The sequence below is a fragment of the Callorhinus ursinus genome, unplaced genomic scaffold (genome assembly GCF_003265705.2).
Source record: "Callorhinus ursinus isolate GAN/ISIS: 27379988/994484 unplaced genomic scaffold, GSC_fseal_2.0 scaffold30, whole genome shotgun sequence".
In the NCBI taxonomy this organism is placed as follows: Eukaryota; Metazoa; Chordata; class Mammalia; order Carnivora; family Otariidae; genus Callorhinus; species Callorhinus ursinus.
In genome coordinates this window covers 1,235,421-1,247,557 of record NW_027397092.1, presented here as the reverse complement: position 1 = coordinate 1,247,557, position 12,137 = coordinate 1,235,421, and the positions used below count along the sequence as shown (strand labels likewise).

Sequence of the window (12,137 nt, the reverse complement as noted above, 5' to 3'; positions counted from 1 at the left end):
GGTGGGCGCTGTTGCCCGGGCGACGGCGCCGCCCCGCCCCGCCCCGGCCCCGCCCCTCCACGGCGTCTGCGCCCGGGTCTCCGCGCGGCCGCCCGCCCAGCCGCAGTACGCAGGAGCCGCCGCCGCAGCTGGCCGCGGGGCGGGATTCCGGGGCCGTCGCAGGGAGCGCAGCTCGGCTCTCCGCTCCTGTGCTTTCGCCCGCCCCGCTCCTCGTCGCGTCGGTCCGCTGGCCGGGTCCGGCTGACCAGCTCGCCTTCCGGCTCCGAACCCAGGCTCCCACGGCCGCCGCAGGGACCCGCCCACCAGACCCTGCCCTGGCCGTCCGTCTGCCTGTTTGGACCCTGCCGTTGATGACACCTGGCAGAAGGCTACCATGGAAGGGGATGGTTCCGACTCGCTGGTGAGTGGGCGACAGGGGCCTCTGCCTCACGTTTCCATGGCGGCTCCCCCCCCCCCCCCGGCTCTCTCTCTCCTCCTCCCTGAGCCGGAGGGAGCCTCTCCTCCCGAGAAGCGAGGGCGGACGTGTGGTGGCCCCGCTTCCTCTTCGCCTTCCGCGCCCCGGGTTCCGCAATCCGGGGCGCCCCCTTTCTGCCCCTCGGAGGGTTGGACCCCGGGTCACCTGGGCCCACGAGAGGGCGCCGATCGAGTGCGGCGATCGCCCACCTGAGCACCTTGGGGAGTCCGGGCGGGGCTCTTTCATGGGGTCCGGGCTGTAGAATTCATTCGCCTCGGGGAGTCGGGTGCCCGTCGCGGCTCGGGGCGCGCGTGCCCCGCGCGTGTCCGGCCGTCCCTTTGTGCCGGAGCGCTGTGGGGCCGGCGCTCGGGCCCCGCTCGGACCCCCGCGGGCGCGGCCCAGCCCGGGCGAGGCTCCTCCCCGGCTTCGCCAGCTCGCGCGCTGGAGGCGGGCTGGCGCTGGCAGCTGTCGGGGTACAAGTGTTTTTGTTTGAAAGGGTCTGATCTGCAGTTCTTTCCGACTTGTTAGTTTCCCGTCGAACCCCATTGATTTGGGACAGCTTAATTGTGGGAGCCGCCACTTCAACCTTTCTCTTAATTCAGGTTGTTACCCTCAGTGGCTCTAAAAGGAAAACTCATTTTTCTTTCGGGTAAGAATTCCTTTATATCTGCCGTGCTTAAAAAGCTTATGTCCTCCTTTTTATGTACCAGAAAGATGGAAATAATTTGAGATCTTCCGCTGGGAAGCAAACCTTCCAGCAAATGGGAATCTATCTTGGACCTTCAGAACAATATTTTTCTTTGGATCTATTTTGGACATTCGGAACAGTATTTTCCTTTGAATTAGGTGTCAAATTCTTTGTGAAATGAGATGGGATGTGAATATTCTATTTTCTTTGCCCTGAATTGTGAAGTGTGGCGATCTTCCAAATTTAATAAAATCCTGAGAGGATGTGGGCTTCTATGAAATATTTATTGAATGATGCAGCAAGAAACACATCAAAGACCATGGACAGTGATAAAGCCAGTTGGATGTAGTGCTTTTGTCAGGGGTTATTAAAGCACTTAGCGTCCCTGTAGGGGGAATAGAAGAGCATACATTTTTATTTAATTAAAACAGGTGAATTAATTCAGTTCTAATTTTCTGTGGAGCTCCAGTAATTGAAATGATTGTACAAGGTTAAGAGGACCGTAAAGCTACAAGAAGGCTGAATATAGATTCATAGCACCTGCAGTTTGGGGGGAAAAACTACATATGGAAAGGATGGGAAAATGAGTATGAGGTCATCAAACCTTTTTGGTTGTGATAAGAGACTGAATGTTTCTCATGGAAAATAATGCAAGCCTGTAGTACTGAGAGCGCTTACAATGGTGCTTTCTAGTCCTCTCCACCCTTTCAATATTCATCAAGTGCTTTTAAGATAACCACTTTGCTAGGCAGCAAGAGAACCTCAAGCATTTTAGCCACGTTACAGTTGCAGCATATGAAAATTGGTCACATTTTAATGTAGAAAATTGCTGATGATTCAGCTTGTAAATAGATTTCAAGGAGCCTTCCACGAACATGCTGGCTAACCCAGTTTTTGCCAGCCCTTTTCTGGCTGTAAGAGTTAGTGTGCTCAGGAGGAACACGGTCTCATTCTTAGTGTGATGTCTTTTATTGAAGTCATCTACTTTTAGGATTTCTCAGACGTCCTAAATCAGTGAATTCATGATGATTTGAATAATTTCATAATTGATGGAATATTACGGTCCCCTCATATCTTGTGCTGATTTTTCTCCGACTTCAGTGTTTTCCATGTCTTGTGTCCGTTCAGTTCTAGGCTGTGGGTGTTGGAGTGGGGGGCGATGGTACGGGAATTTCATTGCCAGAAAGGAATTTCAGATTATACACTGTTTCTTAATTCCTTTTGGCATGGTAAATTTACACACGTACTCATCCAAGAGGTATAAGCACATTAATATATTTACCCACTAACCATGAGAGACTATGGACTCTGAGAAACACACTGAGTGTTCTAGAGGGAGGGGGTGGGGGATGGGTTAGCCCGGTGATGGGTATTAAGGAGGGCACGTATTGAATGGAGCACCAGGTGTTACATGCAAATGATGAATCATGGAACACTACATCAAAAACTAATGATGTAATGTATGGTGATTAACATAACATAATAAAATAAAATTAAAAAAATATATTTACCCACTAACAGCTTTTGATTCTGATTTCTTTTCCTCAAGGTTACCATTAAGAATATCGAAAGAGAGCTCATTTGCCCAGCATGCAAGGAGCTGTTCACCCACCCGCTGATTCTCCCTTGTCAACACAGTATCTGTCATAAGTGTGTAAAAGAGCTCTTACTGACCCATGATGACTCATTCAATGACGTGGGATCGGACAACTCCAATCAGAGCAGTCCTCGACTTCGGCTCCCGTCCCCTAGCATGGACAAAATTGACAGAATTAGCAGACCAGGTATGTGACCGAAGCTCGGGGCCTGGGAGTTTCAGCGATAATCTGTGGAGGGGAAATATTTGTGCCCTTTTGCGGGTTGGTCTTTCTGGGTGAATAGATTAAAACTAGTTGTAAAGGCACCCTTCCCTCTTTTCAAATGTCAGAATGAACTGTTACACACTTAAAGTTGGATATTGAACACCAGCTTTGTGTCAGACCCCTTAATAACCGTCTTTGTCTTAGGGGGTGTTCTGACCCTGTGGGGTCCTTTATATGAGGGATGAAGTGATGGACCACGGAAGTACTTAACTAGGGAATCCTCTGTCTACGGTAGTATGTAAATAAATACGCCAAATTAAGGGACAAGACTCCATAATGACTCTTCCTCGAAGGTTTTTTTAGATGAATTATTTACTGTCATTTTGTCCTTCCTGAGGATTTTATCATCTTCAGCCATTTTAAAATCTTTTTTTGAAATCAGGATTTTGAATACCAGCCAACTAGGGGTAGAATTCTGTAGTAAGGATAGAGGGCGATCCAGATGTTACAGGCACATGTGCTGTATCTTTATTATACGGCCATTGGCTCCCACTGGATGGTGTTAGTTTCTCCCGGACATCCACTGCAGGAGTAAGGTAGAACAAAATCAATTTGAAATCCCAGGGAACAGGGCCACTGGGGATTTCAGGCCCAACATCAGCAGTGAGGACCAAGGGGAGGCAGAGGTTTGGGTAGAAATATCTCAATATCACGTTAGGCACACGCTTCGTTTGGAGGAGAGGACGTGAGTGGCTGTAAGCACCAGACTTCAGGCCTTCAGTTCTGCCCAATTTGGTCTTGAAGGTTTCACGTTTGGTCCTTTAGGCCACTCTGTTTATTTCTCCCCCTTGGAGCATTGGAATAATTTTTTAATCTTAAAAAACTTAGCCGAAGAGAATCTCCTTCCCCTCATTTGCATTTAGCGAACGCTGTCTTTTTTGGTCCGCCCTGTGATACGGAATCTCATCTTTGTGCTCCATCAGACAGTGGGTAAGAGTGGCTTTGATCTAAGAGCAGTATTACGCTATTTTAAAAACACGTATTTTTCTTTAAATGGTAATCACGAATTACTTGGAAGCTATTTTGCACATATAAAAAATTGTAAGACTATATTTTAAAAGGAGCATTAAGTGATTGGGGTTGCAGGGAGTAGTATGAGGTCAGAGAGGGTCATGCTTACTGTGAGCTCATCACTTGTATGTTTCCCTCCCTGCTAGGAACTAGCTGGCACCGGGGGGGCGGGGGCAGGGGGGGAGATAGGGTGAGGGGACAGATCTCAACAGCTTGAAATTACCTACCAGAGAAAACAGATTCTGTTGGTAGCTCCATCCTCATTGGCTAGTTAGGGACAGACCCCCTGATTGACGAAGGAAATTCACTTTTTGTGTATTAATATTTAGCACAGACCATTCAAAGGAATTTGTTACGTACTAGTATTTCTATAATTAGATTGTGCTTCTATACATATTATATGAAATCCTGTATCTTATGTGGGCTTCTAATCTTAACATTTGGTTGGTATGTGATTCATATGGAGTTTGAGTGAAATACAGATGAATATTCTTAAGAAATATAAATGATATATAATTAAAAATATATAATTTAGGAGCTCACCTAGATAGTACTTGGTGGATGTTTAATAAATATTTGTGGAGTGGTTGTTGAATGACAAACCTCTGCTAAAAGATTTCTACAAAGCATGCCATGATGGCTTTTATTCAATAATCGTGGCCTCCCCCCCCCCCCGCAGAACAAGCGATCCATTGCACCATACTTCACACCTTCTAGATCAGAAAAAGAATTACTGAGAAGTTCCTCCCTCCTCCCTGTCCTTTAGGAAGAACCCTGTCAAGTTGGATCATGTCCTGAGAGGGCGGGGAGTTAGAAAACGTGGAAAGGGCAGTTAGGGGAAATAAAAAAGAGTATTTAACTTGGAGAGGGAGAGACTGCAGAACATGATGGCCTGTCTTGCGAAAGAGAAGGTAAACTGGGAATCTTCACAGCAGAGGCTCCAGATCAGTGAGTGAACTAGGAATGCAGATTTCAGGCTCAGCGGGAAAGAAAACCGACAGGACAGGCTTTCCAAAGATGAGACTGTCATCTCCCTGTCTGTGGAAGTGTTCAAACATGGGGTCACATTGAGATGCTGCAGGGACCAGATACATTAGGGAAGCAGGTCCCAGGCATAATAAATACAGGAACCTCTTTGCTTTTACTTCTTTGATATAGAGACAGTAAAGAGTTCATTTTCCCATCACCTCAGCTGCCGTAAGGAAACCAGCAGCCTAGGTATCAGCGGCTGGCTGACTCCAGGCCTCGCCTGTTAAGAGACAGCGGTGCACGGTTCTGTAGACTAGACTGGATGCCTTGTCTGAGGAGGCCACAGCCCTGGGCACTTGGCACGTGTGCATTATCATATGGGTTTTGGGGGTGCCAGATTGTCAGATTTACTGCCCCCCCAACAAAAACCTGATAGTGGTTTTGATGTGTCATCTGTCTTTTAAACATTGGCAGTTAATTCAAATCATTTAAAAAACTCCATGCCAGCTCAGCATAGGATAGGGTAGCCAAAACACATCTTTGACTATGACCCATCCAGCATTTGGGCCATCAGTATTTGAAGTCTTTGTTTTAAGCAATGGATGAGGGACCACCATTTGCAGACATTGTAGAGGGGATTTCTGCCTCGGGTGGTAGGTCGAGTCAGTTGTATGTCAACTGCTTTATCTTCTCCAACACTGAAGTTTAATACCTTGCATTCATTTGCATTCATTCAGTCAACAAATATTTCATTTACCTGCTGGTTGTCGGACATGGCTAAATGCTTGAAGAGAGGTGAACAAGATAGATCCGTCCCTCCTTTTTAAGAAGCATATAGACTGCACTGTACAGAGCTTCATAGTTAGAACCCAGTCATTCATTAAGAAGAGCATACAGAGCAAGTTTAACAAATACAAGTAAAGCCCTCAGAGTGGGAAGGCCCCAAGTGTAGTAATCATTCCTGGAGGCTTTTATCAAATGAATGTGGGTTTTAGGATTGCCCTCCTCCTCATGATGGGAGTTTTAACTTAGTAGAGGTGATTATATTACAAATATAATGCCACCCTCCATTTATGAGGCATTTGCCTCTGATTTTTCTTTGGCGAGATTCAAAGAGAAATTCATAGGGAAGTAACGTTTCCTCCCCCCCCCCCCCCCTTTTTTTCCCCTGGCAGGTTTCCTTTTCTATTTTTCCTCATTTAGACATACTTGGGAAGGATAATCCTATTCTGAGCAACTGGTGTGGGAGGAGTAGAATTCTAAAAATTAGTTTAATTAGACCAGGACTGCCCAGAACAGTAGCCCCTAGCCCCGTGTGGCTGTTGAGCACTTCAAATGTGCTAGTCTGAGCTGAAATGTGCTGGAAGCATAAAATACAACTCCGAATTTCGAACACTCAGAATGAAAAAAAATATGAAACACCTCTAGTAGTTTTTATCTCTCTTACATTTTTGAGGGGATGGTATTTTGGATATATTGGGTTAAATAAATAACAGGTATTATTAAAATTAATTTCACTTGTTTTTTTTTCATCAATCTGGCTCCTGGAAAATTGAAAATGGCAGATGTGGCCGACGCTGTTGGCTCACTTGGCCCCATTTGGATATCATTGCCTTGGAGATTTGACAGATTTTTACAATAAAAGGGTGCCTCGAAAGGCGGGTAGGGTTTGTGTTCTCGATACTGTAACACATTCAATTAGGTAAAAATAGCCACATTACTGTACATTTTGGGTCACATATGTGCAAGCTTTCCCCACATTTTGTATTTCTTTTTGTCGGGAAGATACAGTCCATTTTAGCAATGTTTATGTACAGTGTTGATACACATCAGTAAAAAAAAAAAACAACCCAACAAAAGATGCTTTGCTATTGCTCTGTCTTCAGCAGTTACAAGAACTACGATTGTTTACAAATGCGAACCTACCAGATTGGGTTTGGGCCTTTTGAGGGCTGTCCCAACAAGGAGTAATTCTGAACTCCAAGGTCAGCTTGATGAACGCTCTTTTAGAGGCTGGTTCCATGAATACCATGTGTGCCAGGGGAAAAAGCACATTTTCTTACTGTTAACTCAAGAATTGTGTTGTGTACGGGACACAGTTGCTGCTTTATCTTTTGTCAACAAGTTGTGAATCTGCTCTTTGAAATTAAATTCTAAATCCAGCTTTCTGTTCATTGTTCACAGCGGCACAGCGGAGATCTTTGGGGTGGAGAGGTAGAAAACGCTTTCTTGCTTGTGCGGCCTCAGGCAGTGTAGTGTGAGAGTTCTAAAATTTAATGACCTTGTATATCATAAAGTTTTGAAACATCAGTGGTCAAGTGTTGCGAATTTTCTCGAAAGGGGACAAATTGGGCCGAATGACTTAAAGGTCAACAGGACTAAATTTCCACGCGAGGCATCTGGGGTTTTTAAAGGGAGCTCCGATCCCGCATGCTTCCTTTTTGCCCATCTGCGTGACAAGATGTTTTTGAAGAAAATGACATACCCATGTTGTGCGCTTTTTTTTTTTTTTAAATAACCTTAAAAATCCTCTGCGTTTACGTCGTGGAACAAAGCTCATTGACGGCCATCTTGCTACCTTGGGGAGGTTGAATGAGCCAGTACTTTTTCTGCATTTAAAAATTGGCTGAAAAAAAAATTTGCTGAACAGCATTGGCAATTTTTTTGTACTTAATAATATAATCTTTGCTTGTTTTGTGCATACGGTGTCTTTCCTCAGTTAATGGTCTAAAGTGTTTTCAGTTTTAACATTGAGGTCTCACCCATTTGTGGGTAAATAATGTACACACACTGCTTTTTTAGGCTTTCCAAAGTATTTGACTCTGGGCTGGGCGAACGATGGGCCAACCCTATCTTATTAAAAGGAATTTTTTTTTTTTAACTCCAGTTGACCTTTAAAGTAACATTGGCTACTTTTTTGTGGAATGCTGGTGATACCTTATATTTTATTGGAGAAAATAAACACCTGAAATGTTATCCCTTTTCTGTCTTCCTTACCTTCCTCTCTGCGTGCCTCAATTTACAGATCTTTATAGTTCCAAAAGCCACATGTCATCCTTTCTCTTACAGGCTTTAGTGAGTCCCTGAGAATTTTCAGTGTTGAGATTTAGTAAATAGGAGGAAAGGTAGGAGCAGTTTGCTTTAAAAAAGTTCATTGCTTGTTCCAAATTTTTTTATTCAGACAGTAGTTGAGAAAAAGGCTTTTGCAGGTTGAAAATGCTCATAGTACTCAAAAGATAATTGTAACTCATAAGCATGAGATGATCAGAATGTGCTAAAAGAGGCATCAGCCCATCGCCAAGCACCTAGAAGCCCGACCCCGAATGTCCAGCATAGAGGGAGATACCCACTCCCTGCCTGGGAGGTAACAGGGGAAGTAGCTGGTAGTCAGAATATGGGAGAGGATGGAGCTCGCAGAGGTTTTGAACCTGTTCTGAATTGACTCGGTTTTGAAATAACTTGATTTTTCTCTTTGATATTTAAATCACAAAACTTAATGCCAGAAAGCTCATTCTGGGGGGAAATTTGCTACAAACCAATTGGAAGATTTTTTTCTGGAGTCCTCATTTTAAAATTGTTTCATGATTTATACTTGTTTAATCTGTCTTTGAGGTCAAGGGATATGGGGGAAAAGAGTTGATTCCGCAAGGTGACAGGATTCAAATAATCCGCATATATTATTGGCCCCATAAATGCAGTTTGACATATACAATTGCATTGCTTGGCCTGCATTGCTTCTTTACCTTTCAGAGTCATCATAACTTTCCTTTTCATTATGTCATGCTGTTGAGGAGTCTTACGCAGTGGAACATTCTGTGATCACGGGCATGTTTGTTTGACCCTGCACTATTGAGTATGGGAGTCACCGGTCACATGTGGCTCTTGAGAATTTGCAGTGTGGCTGGTGCAACCAAGGAACTGAATCTTTAAATTGAATTTAGATAGTGACGTTCGACTAATGGTTACTCTAGTAAACAGCAAAGCTATAGTGATTAAAAAGTTAACTCTCTTACATTTCATTCTTAGTTCCACTTTCTTGATTTTTTTTTTTTTCCACTAGACTTACTTCCCAGGATATCCTTAGATCTGTTCTGTTTCCTTATTGCCCAGGGCATATATTCTACCGTTTGTTTTTGAAAACAATGGTGGAAATCCAAGGCAGATGAAATAAAACATAAATGCTTTGGAATTCACGGAAAAAATGGGAGACTTTTTTAAAGATCTGTTTAGGAAAACAGCTGAGATATGTTGACTTAATATTTTGTCTGATTAGGCTAGTGTGATGCTTTACACCTTATTTTTGTTATAAAAATAAAAGGTTTACAGAAAAGGGACAAAACATCTCATTTGAAATTTCTGAACACGAAGGCCACAATCTGGGTGTCACCAGTATATAGTTTAAAGCATGACATGACTTTGTTGTCATGATTTAATTTGGTTTGATCCTGTTCCTTAAACTGATCGCCACTTACAATGAATAAAACCAGTAATAACCCATTTTTTTTTTAACAATCTCCATTTTGATTTCTATCACCTGGGTCATGTGGGGAGGCATGCAGTTAAATGTGACTTTCCATTTGTTTCAACTTGACCACTGCACTCTTATCACTTAACAGAATTCTTTGGCTTGTCTTTTCACTGAATGAAATTTTCATTGGCATGTGCCTTAAAAGTGGCTTTGCTGCTTATTTCGTTATATGCCTGCTGTGTTGTGAACTGTCTTGGACTTGTGTTGCATGTTTTAAGAATTATTATAAGAATATATTTTATGTAGCGTTTTCTAATTTTTATGGGGCAAGCGTTTTTGGTCATGCTTTTTTTTTTTTTATAGGTTTAGAAATGTAAAGGTAAATGAAGATCTTAAAAATACTGCATGTTTTCACATTAAGTAGTTTTGGGGACTCAGTACCACTTGGCATGCTGTAGAATCACTTCAAACGAATACTATTGTGGGCTGATAGTGAAATTTTACCTTTACCATGGCCAGACCTACTTGAAGACAGTGTTTTCAGTGATGATGGTAATGTGCCAAGGCGATACTAACATAGCTGTTGAAAGACCTTTTCTAAATGTGGTATACCAAGTTTAGCCATTCGTTTTTGGTACTGGATCCATGGCAGAATAAAGGAAGGCTTTAGGTTAAGAAGTTTGTGTTTATAATTAGGTAGTTACTTTGTGGGCAACCAAGACTGTGTCCTCTCAATTTCTAAATGAGAGCAGGGACTATGATATGCATGCGCTTAGGCTAAAGGGACAACCCCAGATTCTCGTGAACCTGTGGGTAAGGATGGTCACGCCTTGGTCTCTTGATCTGTTAAAATCAGGATACTATTGGAAAAAAGTGTGCTATTTATAATCATTCACTGTATTAGGTATATATTAGAAAATTGTAATACTTTTTGGGTTAACTTGGTGGCTTACTGAATTAAGTAATTTTAATGATTCTTTTTTTCAGGTCATAAGAAGATACTAAATGGTTGGTCCCTCATAAAGTCACTAGATTCTAGGTCTATGGATGAGCTTTTCACTCTTTGATAGATTGCACTCAGTTAACTAATGATTTGGTTGGCCTACCCAGATAAAACAATACTACCGTGGGAAACTCTCTTTTGCAGTGGTTCTTAACCGTTTTGTGATCACATATTCCTTTGAGAATCTGATCAAAGCTATGGATTGTTGAACCAGAAAATAAGCATCGGTATATAGATGCAAAATTTGCCTACAGTTTCAAATAGTGTGCAGAACTATTTGGATCTTTCTGGAGCCTATCCATGGGGCACCCGTTAGGGACTCCTGTCATTTACATATGAACTCATTTCCTATCCATCAGCCAAGGCTGTGTTCATTTAAATGGAAACCAAATTACTGTGGATATGATATATAGAAATGAAAATAAATGTTAAGTATATAATTCAAAAAAACCCTGACCCTGTGTAGTATTGTATTCTGTGTTTTGTCCATGGATCTGTTTGGTTTGATAAGGCTGTTGTGTGGGGTTTACTATAGATTTTCCTTTCCTTTTTAGACCTATTTAATAAATTGGGCTTGTCTTTCGTATACAAAGGAAAAGCAAGCATTAAGCCTTTTCAGCATACAGACGTGGAGCCGCTTTGAGTAGTATTTTGGGGGGTGGACGGGGGGGAACTATATTATGTAGATCTGTCTCTTTGCAAAACACCACTCCTTTCTTCTTCATTCTGTTCGTTTTCCTACTGACATAACTAAACAAGGACTTCCAATTACACAGGCTGGAAGCGCGGTTCCCTGACCCCTAGGACAACCACTTTTCCTTGCCCCGGCTGTGAGCACGATGTGGATCTGGGAGAACGAGGAATCAATGGTCTGTTCCGCAACTTCACTTTGGAAACTATCGTCGAGAGGTACCGGCAGGCCGCGAGGGCGGCCACAGCCATCATGTGTGACCTCTGTAAGCCACCACCCCAGGAGTCCACCAAGAGTTGCATGGACTGTAGTGCGAGCTACTGCAACGAGTGCTTCAAAATTTACCACCCTTGGGGTACAGTAAAAGCTCAGCACGAGTATGTGGGTCCAACCACTAACTTTAGGCCCAAGGTAAGTGAAGTTTTGATTGAGTTCGAATAGTCATATTGCAAAAGGAATTATTACGTGTGCGGAGCTTGACAGCAAGAATGGAAAGAACTTGAAAAGCCTACATAAGAGGGCCGCCCCCCCCCCCCCGGCTGGCCCGTTCGGTTGAGCGTGCGACTCGATCTCAGAGTTGTGAGTTCAAGCCCCACATTGCGTGTAGAGCTTACTTTTAATTAATTAATTAATTAATTGGATGGTGTTCATGAACATAGAAACCTATGTTTAGTTTGTTAGAAGAAAATGAGAACATTAAAAAAAAAAAAAAAGCCCGTACAAGAAATGAAGGCCTTGGTATCTGGAGTTATTCGTGTGTGGATACACACCCCACACAGCCTAAAGGCGTTATTCTGGGTCGCTGTGTAATGCATACACGGTGTCATGCAACATGACACACGAACGTTCCTTGTGATTCCTCTGCAAACAGGACAGACTGAGTTGTCTCAGAGGTACTCTCTAAGATCGAAACGCTCGTGAAGTTCAAACGCTTTTGTGCTTTAATGTGATAAACCCGTAGTTGTCTAAAAGATTTGACTGGGAAACTTTT

General features: G+C 43.1%; 1 protein-coding gene across 1 annotated transcript in view; it reads left to right on the top strand.

The window, feature by feature from the left end:
• The first annotated feature begins 209 nt into the window (after positions 1-209).
• TRIM36 (tripartite motif containing 36) overlaps positions 210-12,137 on the top strand; it is a 31,192-nt gene continuing 19,264 nt past the window's right edge. Inside the window, exons 1-3 of the mRNA XM_025860910.2 lie at positions 210-400; positions 2,692-2,926; positions 11,232-11,557. Coding sequence (XP_025716695.1) covers positions 374-400; positions 2,692-2,926; positions 11,232-11,557 — 588 coding nt within the window. The 5' untranslated portion in view covers positions 210-373. The remainder of the gene's footprint in view (positions 401-2,691; positions 2,927-11,231; positions 11,558-12,137) is intronic.